Source organism: Pseudorasbora parva, chromosome 8 (genome assembly GCF_024679245.1).
Source record: "Pseudorasbora parva isolate DD20220531a chromosome 8, ASM2467924v1, whole genome shotgun sequence".
Taxonomy (NCBI): domain Eukaryota; kingdom Metazoa; phylum Chordata; class Actinopteri; order Cypriniformes; family Gobionidae; genus Pseudorasbora; species Pseudorasbora parva.
In genome coordinates, this window is record NC_090179.1 from 36,498,146 (window position 1) to 36,513,198 (window position 15,053).

The 15,053-nt window shown below is 41.4% G+C and overlaps 1 protein-coding gene across 2 annotated transcripts; it reads right to left on the reverse strand.

Moving 5' to 3' along the window:
• Positions 1–1,341: 1,341 nt before the first annotated feature.
• hnf1ba (HNF1 homeobox Ba) lies at positions 1,342–14,817 on the reverse strand. 2 transcript variants are annotated; one of them, XM_067451082.1, is made up of 9 exons: positions 14,310–14,817; positions 11,890–12,089; positions 10,990–11,260; positions 10,668–10,903; positions 6,957–7,117; positions 6,133–6,250; positions 5,873–6,052; positions 5,661–5,779; positions 1,342–2,972 (listed from the first exon to the last, which is right to left on the reverse strand). In XM_067451082.1, the coding sequence occupies exons 1-9, from the start codon at positions 14,672–14,674 to the stop codon at positions 2,952–2,954; spliced, it is 1,671 nt and encodes a 556-aa protein (XP_067307183.1). In that variant the 5' UTR covers positions 14,675–14,817; the 3' UTR covers positions 1,342–2,951. The 2 variants fall into 2 exon arrangements, with proteins under 2 accessions (XP_067307183.1, XP_067307184.1); XM_067451083.1 differs by lacking the exon at positions 14,310–14,817 and adding an exon at positions 13,054–13,187.
• Positions 14,818–15,053: the final 236 nt, after the last annotated feature.

The following is a 15,053-nucleotide window of genomic DNA, read 5'->3' on the forward strand; positions in this document are numbered from 1 at the left end:
GCCTATTGCACAAAACTAAAGGGATTAAGCCGGGATATCTTGGTAAACGTGTCATCTGGATGCAAAATTTAGTACACCGCTGTCATGTAAACGTATAAGGCAAACTCACACCAAGAATGATAACGATAATGAAAGATAACTGTATATTAAATTGATCCAGGATCACCAAGATATCCTGGCTTAATCCCTTATCCTAGTTTTGTGCAAAAGGCCCCTGGACTACAATTGCCAAAATATTGTGCAAACTATTGAAAACTATTAAATTAAGATTTAAGATCACCACAGAAACCATGTGTCCAAAAGGCCCGGTTTCACAGACAGTTTGCATTTTAGTCTGGGTCTAGACTTGAGGCTTGCCTGTGAAACAAGAATGAGGTTTATGGGATTTAACAAAACAGATAGTTTCGTCGGAGGGGTGGTTGGTTTGTAATGGGCCCTTGCTGAACGGAAACACATTCCTAACACCCATGTCATAAAAACGATTGTGTTGAAAAGAAAAACTATGCAAGGAACAGTAAAATTCACAATACTGTAGATTGTGACAAATACTAGAATATAATACATGTTGCCAAAAATATTTAGACACCCCTTCAAATAATTGAATCCATGATGTTCCAATCACTTCCATGGTCACAGGTGTATAAGATTAAGCACCTAGAAAGAATGGGCCGCTCTCAGGAGCTCAGTCAATTCAAGCGTGGTACTGTGATAGGTTGTCCCCTGTGCAATAAATTAATTTGTGAAATTTCCTCACTACTAAATATTCCACAGTCAACTGTTTTTATAGCATTATAACAAGCAGTGGAAGCAATTGGGAACATCAGCAACTCACCCACAAAGTATTAGGCCACGTAAAATCACAGAGTGGGGTCAGCACATGCTGAGGCGCAGTGCACAGAAGTTGCCAGCTTTATGCAGAGTCAATAGCTACAGACTTCATGTGGCCTTCAGATTAGCTCAAGAACAGTGCATAGAGAGCTTCATGGAAGGGGTTTCCATGGCCAAGCAGATGCATCCAAGCCTTACATCACCAAGTGCAAAGCGCCGGATGCATTGGTGTAAAGCACGCCGCCACGGGACTCTAGGAAAGTGGAGACTGCACTGTGCCAAGTGTAAAGTTTGGGGGGGGGGGGGGTCAAAAATTATCATAAACACACTCCTAAACCTTGTGAAAAGCCTTCCCAGAAGAGTTGAAGTTGTTATAGCTGCAAAGGATGGGCTAACTCCCTATTAAACCCTTCTGATTAAGAATAAGATGTCATTAGTAGTGAGGAATGCATAGGAAATACAGAATATGATCTATTTTCACATTTCAAATCAGAGACGGACCACTGTTATCAATCTTGAGCAAAAAAAAAACTTTACTGAAACTTTTTTTGTAAAGCATAAATAGTGATTTTAAAAGATTGATTTCATTTTATACAAAAATAATACAATGTGGAAAGAATCACATTTTGTATAAATCCAGCATAAAACAGGAGAATAAACCAGCACTGTAACCTCAGGTCAACTGGCAGTGGGAACATACTCAACAACATTTAATAAAAAAAGCATTCAAGTGACCTTTTGACAAGTATTTAAACTCTCAGGTGGGACTAAAAAGGGATGCTAGTACTAGTTTTCTTAAGTTTACCACAATGACAGTGTCAGTTTTCAATTTATAGACATATATGCCAGTAAAAACAAGGTAAAGAGCCACAATAAAAACTATTTCACAATGCTTCCTGGTAGTTCGGAGTTGTGTGTGAGCAAATAATACTGTTTGAAATGGCAACGGGCTCAATTTCCCAACTTTTATGAAATTCCTACTGATAACAATTACTGAGACCAATTCAACAGGACGCTCTTTTTCACATATCTCTCCACCATGACAATGACAGTTTTAATGTAGGTCAATATTTAGATTAGAAAGGCACGTCATGATTCATGGCCGTTCCCTTCAGTATCACAAAGATGGTGAACGACGGCTATGCGGATAGAGTTATCTGTCTCTCTGATCGACCGTAAAATTCATCCAGTATTCCTTGGATGGTAGTCTGTTAAACTGGGTTCCACCATCTGAACGCTGGCACAGAAAGACAGGTCTTATCTATCTGACGACACTAATGCAAATAGTCAACATTGACTATTTTAAAACCAGGCTTACAGGTAGATCGATGGGTTCAGGTTTTGTTGAAGGTGTTTAAACATTTATCACAAAAAAAGACTCATGCACTCCGTCGCATTGCATATTTCAATACGTCATACCTGTTCCTTAAGATTGTCGCATCCTGAATCACAGTGTACACGTTAAGACAGATAAAACAGCACACCACATGGACTATCAAATATTTACATCCTTCATAATAATGAAATAATAGTGATATAATAATTGCTTGTATTTACATCCAACTGTACAGAACATTGTCTAAGCATTTAGATCTCATGGAAGACGTCTTTGCATCACAGTTATACGTTGCATAAACCTTTACAGATGCTTCTAACATTGGCTGATTGTCATTGTATCCACACAGTTCAATTATAATGTCTTCAAGGGGCACATCTAGAGACATTTTGTGCTCTTATTCCAGGAAATGGCTGGAAATCATGTGTCTTATTCCTTTCTGGTGCATCTTTGTATCTGTAGATTTGTCTGACCAGGTTTTTCCTATTTGTTTGTTCTTCAGGATCTCACCCATTTTCATCACCGAGAAGGAAAATACTGTCTAAAGTGTGTACCCTTGTTGATCGTCCAAGCCAGACTTCTCGTCTCCCTAAGATGAAACAAAACAACCGACAGTGTTCGTTCTTGTGGGTCTTGCCCTCCACTCCAGCCCCTGGTTTATCGACAAACTCATCATCCAATGTGCCGCGAGCACTTATTATGGGTTGCCACAGATACGGGCTCGATGAGGGGGAATGGAGGTAAGGATGATGTGCTCCTGTTGCTAGGCATCGAGGATCGTGCACGCTCACCAGGCCTGCAGCGGACACTGCAAAATAAAGAGAGAAAATGTCACATAAGCATTCTGTATGAAATGTGAACAAATCCTGCAAGAGTGGAATTTCCTTATCAGCCACACCTGACCAAATATATACCTCATCCCTGTGCGCTCTTTCCCATTGTAACTGAAATTTTCGTATTGTTTGGGTGTTTTTACTCTTTCTTTGGGGAGGGAGAGGCAGGTGACCCTGTCGTGACCCGCTGGCCGACAAACAGACGCACCTGATAAAGGTGCCGGCCAGCTGCTCAGACTACACTCATTAGATGCAGGTCTCCAAATGGAGGTGAGGTTTTGTTGTCGGGCTGAGTGGGATAACTCTGCAAACAGGAGAGTTATAAAGACAGAGCGTGGTTTGTAATGTCCCCCAGAGTGCCCACTGCACCGCCCAGTCCAAATACAGCAGGCTGATAAGAGCTTGAAATTGCTCTCTCAGTACTGGGGGGCTGAGGAACCACATACCTGGGATATCTAAACGCCTGCAACCAAAGTTTGCAGTAAACTCACACGAGAAATATTGAGGATATTTGCAAATTATTCAGAATTAGAGTAGCACATGCTGGTTGGAATTTCAAGCCATCAGGGTCTGTGCTGCCAGCGAAGTGGCAGCGTGGGAAATTGGACATGTAAAAGCGGAGACTGCAGACCACATTTCAGGCTAGAGCGGTCACAGAGCGCAGGGGAAAGGCCGTAATTACTGCATACACTCCCATCCACGGCAGGGGAGCCGAAGGAGCACGAGGGCTTTGATTAACAGTGAGGATCATTTCCTCAGGAATGACTGCATTGAGAGAAAGAAAAGAAAGGTTGAGAAAAAAAAAAAACTACGGTGCTGCTTGAAAGTTTGTGAACCCCTTGCAGAATCTGTGAAAATGTGATTAATTTTAACAAAAAAAAGAGGGATCATACAAAATCCGAGAAACATGTAAGTATCTTCTGTTGCTTCCGAAGGGTTGTACTAAATGAGTTTGATATCCTATTTGATATTTAGACAATATAAGAAATCCTGTTCAAAAGTGTTCACCCCCGGTGTCTTAATGCATTGCGTTTCTTTCTGGAGAATCAGTGAATGTTTCAACCTTTTTTTTTGTAGTTATGTTTGAGTCCCTCAATTGTCCTCAGTGTGAAAATATGGATCTCAAAATGGTCATGCTGGAGAGGGTTCAAATATGCAAAAGATGCTGGAAAACTGAAGAATTCTACTGACCTGGAGGAACACTCCTCAGGACAAGCAAGGGACTCAAGAACAATCACAAAACAAGACAAAAAACAGCCATGGATCATCCAGGGAACGACACACGGTATTGAGAATCAAGGGTACAAACACTTTTTATTTTTATAAATACATCTACTTTTTTTGTCTTTTGGACTATATGACTGAAAGAAAGAAAGAAAGAAAGAAAGAAAGAAAGAAAGAAAGAAAGAAAGAAAGAAAGAAAGAAAGAAAGAAAGAAAGAAAGAAAGAAAGAAAGAAAGAAAGAAAAGCGAAAGGCGGTTTCATCAATCAAGTCGTGCTCAGGCTGGGATCACGGGTGACTGATTGGTCAAGCTGTTCAAAAGGAAATAGGAATTCTGAGGAGTATCCACGGTGGCTCGCTTCACTGATTAAGATGTGCAACAAACCCAGCTAAACAAAGACACTGAAGCAGGTTGGGTTTGTGCGCAGATTCTCTACCTGATTAATACCCTGTTGGTTTTTATCTAACTAAAAAAATTCAACATCAGTCCTATCCAGAAATCTTATGTTGATCACTGAGAAATGTTAGTGATTAAATTATGTTTTTTAGTCAGGTGTCCTGTGCTTAAAAGCAATATTCTGAGTTGCATAAAACATACATGAAACTTTACTGTACAACCAATATACAATTACCAGTATGGAGACGAATTGTGGATAAAATATACTTAAAAAGTCTGTGAATGTTAGATTTGGTCTGTGCTAATTTGAGATATATAAAACATGTTGGTAGCCTATGAAACAAATCCAATTATACAATGTTTTTTTGTATCTTTGCCCAGGAAGCAATTTTGCATTTCAAAGACGCGTACAAACACAGTCCTGACATCTAGGCTAAAACAAGGCAAAATTTGAGCCCTCAGTGAAAATGTAATAGACGTCTAATCACAAGCCAAGAAAAGACTAGTCATCAATTTCAAAGAAATGAAACCAAACACCTTGTGATCACTGTTGACTTTGCTTACATGATGGAGTATCATAGATTTAGCAAGTTGATGACATGTAACCAAATGTAACCAATGTAACCAAATTCAAGGATATTTTGGCTATGTTACTCATAGCCAGACTATATCGGGTCTAAACGGTGAATTGACATGATTGACATTGACTACGATGAGTTTCTCTTCATAGCCATTATTTTGCCCAACTGTCATAAATACAGCAGAATGTCGTGAAAAATCATGTGACTGAAACATGAATAGTAGCTGGCTTAAAAACTTTTGTGGATAATGTCATGACCATCTTTAGCTTTTATGATGCTAAAAAAGTTTACAATTAACAATTCCATCCCAAATGGAATTACCCGTAAGAAGCTAGCAGAAGTATGTAGGATGGACAGATAGACTGCAGATAGACTTAGGCATCCATTAAAGAAACCAATTAGGTCTTTTAGAGCAGATCTAAGAGACTTAAATCAGTGTTGGTAAATGTTGCAGATGACTGACCTGTTTGCTGGAGGACATTGAACTCAGTGTGCTGAGGCTATTGGCATCTGTCACCAGCATGGTGGGGGGAAACCGAGACGAGTGAGAATACTGGGGTGGCTCCTGCTTGTGTGAGTACACTGTAAAGATAACACAAACAGAATGTCATATCAACAGGTATTTAAAAGAACTCGACTAGATCAGTAGATACTGGACAGTGGATGTGGACTCACTGTGTGAGTGTGAGACGGATGCCATGAAGGGCTGTTGGCTCATGTGGCCAGACGACTGTTGCATGAGCTGCTGGTGTGGGCTGTTTAGCTGCTGCGAGAACTGCACCGGCTGCAAAGCTGCCAGACTGCCTGCAACGCTGTTGATTACCGGTACTGTCTGTGCCTGCGATGTATTCAAACCTGGATGCGAGAACAATGGGGCGTCAAGTGGAGAATGTATGAAGAATCTGAAGAGGAAAGCAAGGTGGTTGGACACTCACTTTGTGCGATGGCCATGACTCCAGAGAGGGGCATTAAGGTATGTTGGTGCAAATGGTGAGATGCATGGATGTTGGTCAGTGTGCTGACTGGAGGAAGACCTCCACCTGATACAGAGATCTGTGAAGAAAATGCACCAATAGTTTAACAGAATGACTAGAATGAATGCTTCAGTCAGAACTGTTTTAACTGTACTCTTATCTTAAGAAGGTGTTGGATGCCTGACAGACACACAGAGGTTTATTTGAATAAGCCGAGTTTAGAGGTGGCCATGCTCAGACAACCGTCTGACTACTCAGATAAGCTGCTGTCATACTCCCTTCCTCCTACACTGCCGTTGACAGAAACCCACCCTAAACCATGATGAATTTGACCTATAACTTAACACTGTAACCTTGCTAGAAAAATTAATGCATAGAAAATTGCCCTGAAACAAAAAGCTACACGAACATCTCGCCCAACTCAAACATTAGTATTCAGATAAGCAACTCCATTGAGCGCCGGTGTCACTCAACTGACAGAGAACAAGCACACCTCCACCTTTCTCCTCCTCAGCGGGGCATTTAATCAATATAAACAGAATGTTTCTTTGTCAGGTTTGTTGGCACAGCCACGGCCGTGCCCCTTTCTCACTACCACTGGCTAACATTTGCTAAGATCGGCCCAGGAGTGCACTATGAGCCAAGGCCTGCCGTCTGCCTCTAGCTTTAGTACAATGCAGCACTTGTAATCCAAGTTACTGGGTGAAAGTAGTATCTATCATGGCCCTACTTTGTGTTTCTGTGTCAAGAGCAGACATGGAGTTATCTTATCTGGAAGTACTCACCATTTTGGCGTCAGGTGACAGGAGACTGTGGCTGGGGTCCAGTGCCCCCGGAGAGACCTGCTGTAATACTGACTGGCTGGTTACCATGGCATTACTGCTATGGTGATTGATCGTCGAGGAGGAACTGACTTCACCAGGACCTTGTTGGCTGTACCGCATACCTATTGGGGAAGCAAGCAAGAGAAAATAATCAGATTTAGTCTCCTATCTGCTTTACAATTTTGTAAAGTCTGTATCTATTGGTCGCAGGCAAGTTAGGGCACAGCAAACAAACAGGGCCCTCTGCACCTGGTCCCTGGACGGTCAAGGTCATCTGAATGTGTACATGTGGGTTGTCTGCAACTCTAAAAACTATGCTGCACTGACCTTCAGCACTTTGTTTGAATAATCTACATCAGGAGTGTCTAATCCTTCCCCTGGAGGGCCACCTTCTAGCAGAGTTTGGTCCCAGCTTGAATTAAACACCCGAACTAGCTATTCAAGGTCTTTAGGATTACCGGTAATAGATACTTCCAGGCAGGTGTGTTGGGTGCTAAACTTTGCAGGAAGGTGGCTATCCAGGATGAGGATAGGACACCCCTGATCTACGTGAAATAAAGCTTTATGAGATAATAATGCTCTACTGATGCCAAATCTCTGTTTAGACCTTTTATATTTTATGGGTACTTTTGAACATTCAGGGCCACAGGAATCCAGCCTGTCTCCTATCAAATGGATGTTTGCCAACCCCAAGCTCCACAGATATGAACAAGGTAAACATTACTCAATTAATGCTAATGTCATATGCATTTCTCAGTCCAAAAGTCTTTACTCCTACATTGAAATACCAGGTTTGGACAGCCAAGCAAGATGACGACACAGCCAAATGAAATACGCCTTATTTGTGATGGCCTCTTCCCAGAGTGCTCCCAGAGCTAAATGATTGGCAGAACAGCAAAAATATGACAAAGATCACTTGATCCTTTTTTGTGTTTCATTGTGCAGGGGAACTCTGCAGACACAACTTTGCCCCCCTCTGCACACTTACAGCATTGCCAGCTCTCTGCAGTGTCTTGTAAACACCAGCGCAGGACAATAAAGCACTCCATTGGGCCTACAACCTGCTCAGAACACAATGGGCCAGCAACCATAAACAGTCTTTACTTTACTACCGCGCACCCACTAAAAGTGTCAGAGAGAGAACAGGCTATTGTCCGACTCCGTCAGGCATTCACTCGGACTGCAGGGATCTCCTCTCACGCTCAATCATTCAGGTCTGCGCTGTCTGGGCCATGCTGACCAGCAGGAGGGCTCGGTTTCTGAGGGAACCAGGAACCGAAATACAACCGTTGAGACCACAACATAAAAGTTACACGGAATGGTATCATAAACCAAGTCTTAATTACGCTCTTCAGAAAAGCATTGTTCGCTATATCTAGACAGTATATAAGGTTATTGGCTGGTACAATATTCTTAAAATAGCTAAATATTGGCTTAATCTCCAGGGAAAATATTTAGCTCGGTCACTACTTTTGTTTTCAATTCACTTTGTAGACGCCTTTTAGTATAGCTTGACCAATACATAAACTGCTACCGGAAAATTTGGTTAAAAAAGCAGAGGGTGGTGGGAAATCCTAAAGGGGAGTGGTTGCAGTAGACTTCAGCAGATTTTAAAGGGTTCAGCTCTCCCTGGGACACATGTAATATCAAAGCCTTGCTCTTCATCCCCAGGCAGTGCTCATTATAGCATTGCCGCATATGAGAGGCCTCCTGGGTCTTAGCAGGACGTACACGGCCTTTCAGCCTTTCTGTGGCCCCCCAATAGACTGACCAAGGACGGTTGAACTCTACTGTCCTCTGCTTCTCTTTTGCTATTATATGCCAGAAGTAATTAAAAATATATATTACTTAAAGGGTACATTTTCTGGTTTTCTTGGTCATGAGGTGAGGGTCTCAAATGCAAGTTTTGTTACTATTATATTAATAGATAAATAGGTATTGTTTTAGTGCTTTAGTCAACCACTCCAACATATTCTACCTAAATAGGATCAAAGAGCATTCTGGAAGCGGGTTCCTTTCCCAACAGCACCACAACACAAACATAGGGAAGAGCACAGCCAGCCCCCAAAACACATATCGGTTGACCTTCCAGCAGCAGCGAAATGGCCTGTCTGTTATCAACAGGCCAAACCTGAATCAATAAAAAAAAAAGGTAGAGTCCTTCTCCAATCTGACCTGGTAACGACCTCTTAACAAAACCTGGGTTTGCGTAGGTTCCGAGAGGGGGGCTGAGACCGGGAATCACCCAGTACCCTCCATACCTCGAGCAGAAGGGGCTCATCAGTCCTGTCTGGCCCGAAAAGAGCCAATAGCCCAGCGGACAGCTCCTGCTGTTCTGCTCAGAGCCCAGCCACTGCTTCTATACCCCAGCCTATAAAGGTGAGAGGGGATCCGAGGTGTCCCTCCCCCTGGCCCAGCAGAGATAAATGAACCTCGGTTACAGTCACTACAGTCTTCTAATATGCCATAGACAAAAGGGTTCCCTGCTGAGAGAGGGTAAAGAGAGCAGGGAAGAAGGGAGTCCCTTATCAAAGGCCTGGGAGATGTAGTAGCTGAGGATTTTAATTGTCAATTAAGCATGCATAATACAGGCTGTGCCCTGGCAACGTGATGAGGGGTCCTGCTGTGTCATTCTTGTCAGGCCTGCTTCTGACACCAAAAAACAGCTGATTCTGCTGGCAGGGCACTGGCGGGACACCTTGTAAGACCCTCGACTAAAAGCATGGAAGAGAAGACTGACTCCATCCCGTTCCTCCCCTTCTCATCCAAATTAACACACAACCTGAGGTCACTGACTGGTCAGGTGTGTAGAGGGAAACACCACACGCAAACAGACAAGCCACTCATTGCTATGCATATGCACAGAAACAAGCAACACACCCACGGCGAAAGCACTCTGGCTCTTTGGCACTCAAACATGAAAGCGCAGCAATAGGTAATGAGCTGGTTGAGTCAAAGAGTGTATTGCTTTTACTGCCGAAGTCTTGCCATATCAAACTAAGTCAATAAATCCTTCTGGGAATACAATTCATTAGATAACAGAGGAGCGGGCCTGCAGTAAACCGCAGTTACTCTACAGGTATAACTAGGAGTCAAGAGTGAGTTGAGCCACATGACCCAGGGTTGACCCTGTGTCCTGTCCAAGGGTGGCTGCTCTTTGTGCCTCACTCTTGCCTGCTGACTTCAGTGGAGCTGAGATTGCAGGTACAATGCAGATTGTTCTTGGTGTGTGTTTCAAAGCTGGGAATAACAATGCCATTTGCTCAGCTCACTCTGTCACTCTCATTGATCACTGCCCTGCTCTCTTTCTTTCCCCCTGATCTCATCAACTATCTCATCTTCAACCTCGTTGCCACACCATACAGCAGAGGATCCAATGGTCAGTGAATGTATTTTCCAACCTAAAGCCACATTCACAGGCTAAAGCTGATGATACACGGGGCAACTTTTTGAGCAATGTTGCCGGGCAATTTTACCAAGCGAAGTTGCTGTGGGCATTTTCCCATTGAGAATGGGCAACACATTTCTTATTGGATATCAAGATAGAAATGTGTTGCCCAGTCTCAATGGGAATGTGCCCAAGCAACATCTTTCTGCAACATTGCTCAAACAGTTGCCCAGCTTAAGAGTAAAATCAAATAATACACGAGATAACAATGAATGTGCCAGTACCTTGCATCTTGTTGGGTGGGGAGCTGCTGGCTTGTGGGTGATGTGGGGAAGTGTGCGTAAGGAGGGAGCTCAGACCGTGCGTTGACCCACTGTAGCCATCCATAGCCAATTTTTGTCTAAAAGCCTCTTCCTTCCTCCTGTTGGCAAACCAGTTGTAGACTCGCACCTCTGTGACCAGGTTGGAACCAAGCCCATGAGCTTTGGATGGCGATACTCCTCTCTGGAGGCACTCAGCCCTGAATGTAGTCAAGAGAAATGTATTAGCATAACTGGGATAAAAGTGAGGAAGTAGTTTTGACGTTCATAGCAAGTTCTTCCTTACCGATTGCACTCCTCTACCAGCGCCTCCCTCTCCTCTTTGCTGGGGTTCTTCTGTCGTTCGTAAGCCTGGTAAAGAATCTGTTGGGATGCAGGCCCCCACTTGAAGCGGTTGCGTCTGAGCTTCTTGCAAGCAGGTTCAATGGCAGCATCCTCCCTTGGCTGCACCATACTCTGCCCAGACTGACTAAAGTCTGCGAAAAAATTTAGCATCTGATCCTGAGTGCATTTTTCTGACATGGTGCTGCCACAGCTTTGTGTGACCTGGTTGAATTCTGAAACATAATAGAAAAAAACTTTGAATTGTCAAATAGGACAGTGTTTTTTAATCCAAGTTTAATTAAGTATCATCTTCTGAAAGAAATTAATATTTAACCCTTTGATGCAAAGTCATTTTTAAGCATCCGGAGTGTGACGCTATGCTGCCTTCACATGCTATCAGTCTCATCATGTTCAAATTTTGACTTCAGAGGGTGTTCATGTACTTTTTTTAACTAGGAAAATAGTATTTAGCCTATAGCATTACACCGAAACACCATGGTTGATAAAGCACATTGTGCTTTTTATGACAAAATACATTTTAAATGGCTGACAAAAATTATGATGCAATGTCTCCACAAAAAAAAAAAATTATAATAATAGGCCGCCCTAAAAATCTCTTACTGATGCATCTGTTTCTGCTTTGTATGGTTGTAAAATTACATATGGAAAAAATAAAAATGGAAATTATTTTTGTAAAGATACAAAATTTTGCAAAATCCTTATAATGCATGCATCAAAGATTTAGTCAACTGGTGGAAAATGTACCATGCAGTGGAACCAGACTGTTATATTACTAGGACAATATTCTCACAGTAGCTTAGAAAACTGTCACATGCAGCAAGAAATACAAATATTAACTTACGTCGTAAGATCTCCCGCTGTTTCCTGACATACCAGGTGTAGAGCGCCGCGCGTTTCTGCGTTTTCATAGGCGTGCCTTTATTCAGGTGCTGTGACAGGTGCGACTGATTGAGGCCTGTCACATCCACCACCTCGCGCTGAGGGATATTGTGCTGCTGCATGTATCCTTTGATCATACGGGCCGCGCGCCACGGGTCCTCCCTAAAGAGACCGGAAACATTAAAACATAACTACAACAAACTCATTTTACACGAAGCTATTATTGAGTCACTCTTTATTTGTTGGTCTCGCTTCTTTTATACATTTATGATAGTGCATTTAATAATCTGTTTAACATGTTATATGTTTTGTAAGTGCGGTCAGTTGTTCCCATCGCTAATAAACAATCGTTAATCAGTGTATTCAATAGGTTGTAAATAATGCCAAAGGTTAAAGACTTCATTGCGTGCGCGCAATCCAACTACTGTGATTTAATTACAAAAGGACACGTTAGAGACAACTGAAGGACTTCACGACAGCTGTATTGTTCACCGAGAGCATTGTAAAGCCATTTCGAAAAGAACAATTCGTAGAAGGCCCTAAAGTATAATTAAACATGGTTTTAAAATGGCTCTGTATTTTAGAGAGAATTATTACATTTTGCGCGAGACGAAAATTACTAAAAATATGGTAAGGAATAGAGAATCCAAACACATTTTTACAAAAGCATTATGATTTTTATCTAAATGTAATAAAATAAATAAGTAAGCCTTTCGCATTATGAAATTAGCTTCAAGATAATAGGCTAACAATAATTTGTAGGCCTATTCATCAACAGAAAGGTTGCTGGTTGCTAATAAATCCAAAGAACTTTATTCATCATAGGCTACTTAAAAAATACCGTTCACATACAGAAAACATTTACATTTATCTGGTGAATTTGAAGATCTAGGCTATAGATATAGGCCTAGACTAGACTAAAATCATGTTTTATATATATATGCTATATGCTATCCTTTATAATATTTTCTCATTATTTTCTTAAAAATTCAATTAAAAGCGGTGTAATATTTATTACCACGTTAAAATAATAATAGGGTAGGTATAAATTTAAAAAAGAAAGAAAAGAAAAGGCGCAACGCGGTATCCATGATTTAAGATGCATTTAAGCGAAGTTCTGTCTTACCATAGTATTTTCGGATTAAACCTATGCTCTTGAAATCTGTCCAGACAGTATGATTTGGAGACTGACAACATATATGTCCGTGCGCGAGCTTGCTTTATAACTTTCGACAATGAATAACTAGATCTCCATTCACGCTAATCATTCGTCACTGTGTGTCTTTCAGTTGATGATTTATAGGATAAAATTAATAACTCAACTCCACGTGCTTTAGCTTTGATTTTCAGCTTTATTTCGTGACGTCGATGTTGATTTTATCATTTGTTGAATAATATAAAGAGATAGAAATGTAATTTAGCCTACGCGTCGTGTTTTTGTTGTTGTTGTTGCTACTGAATTTTAAATAATTATAATAGCATAACTATATAATGACATATAGGCTATAATAATAAGAATAATAATATCCTAATAATACAGCAATTGTTATCAAATTATTATTATTATTATTTTTATTTTTTTGCATGGCCTAAAATAGCCTACATTTAGCCTACGGACCACATGAAAATCAGACAACAGTGCGCGTGTATTTATTTTCTTTCGAGAGGGCAGTTGGTTAATAATAAATAGGATCTTCTTTAGTTGATATATCTCTAAAAAATAACTCACGTAGATAATTAGTAACCAGAATGTGAAAAGAGGAAACTGGCGCGTGCTTTTAAATTTGTAAACACCAGTCGTTTATCTGTTCTAATTTTGTTTCCATGATTTCAGGCCATTGTTACGCATTTTAATAGCTACTTTTTCCCCCTCATTATTAGCCAGGCTATTATAACCAAATCTTCGTCGTTGATTTAACCTCGTCTCGATTTATAGTCTAGCCTAGGCTACATTTGATCAGTTTTCAGAACTTCAAATAAACATTAAATTAATAACAAAATGTGTAGCCTATGATTTGCCCATTTTGACTTTAGCGATTTTAAGGCAGTAGCCGAATTAAACTTCTATTGTAGCGAGAAGATATTTTATCATTATTTTTCCAGTAGCCTGGCCGTAGGGGAATTATTAGGCTAGCCTACGTTTTATTTTAGCACATTTTTTAGTAAATGTGGACTTTTTTTTTCCGTGAAGATGTTTGTATTAGAACGAAAAAATAGCTATCTTAAACTGTTTTTAATCCTAACGCTTGTCAATTGACAGTAATTTGACACTAATAGTCGGCCTTAAACTGCTTTACAGTAGTTCAGCTGCCCCCTTGTCCCATATTTCTCCGTTTTGTCTATATAAAGAAAAATATGATTATAGTAGAAGCATAAACTTACGCCAACATTCGCTCGATTTCTGCTCTCTGCTCCGCCGCCTCCTCTGTGTTTTGAGACTGCAGCTCTTTGAGGATCGGCGGTGTATCGTAATCATCCCCGTCCTCCGAGCCCTCATCCCCTGATAACTTCCCTTTACAGTGTCCATTGGTCAGCGTGTGGAACACCGGCTTTGTATCCGTATCACTGACTTTGGAACCGCAGGGCGACATCTGAAGACTGTCCAGTTTAACTCCAAAAGCGCTCGGGCTTGGGTCCAGGTCTTCCAAAGCTTGCAGAAGCACATCTTTAGTAACTCCAGAGTCCAGCAAGGCGCTCAAAAGCTCCTGTTGCAAAGACGTCAACTTGGAAACCATTTTTGCAAACATCTAAATGTTTAGTAGGTAGGCTACGCAAGGAGGTATACAGAGGGAAATGCAGAATGGGAAATTTTCCCTCCTCACGCCTCCAATGATCTCCTCCGAAGACACCTGCTCCCAGAAGTTAGGCCACTTCCCTGTCGGACTGAATGATATAACTTGCCATGATGTTTCCAGAGGGCAGGCGATATAAAATATGTTAATGAGTGGGCGGCTGCTGATGGCTTTTATGCAAATGAGCTGTCCTGGGCCATACTGACTCGCGCGCAGGTACAGCGTGTTTACACACTGACTGGCCTGTTATCAGCACAACTATAAAGGACTTTGGACTTTGGCGACTTTTGTTAAAGCGCGTAATAATCATAACAACAATAATAGGCTAATAATA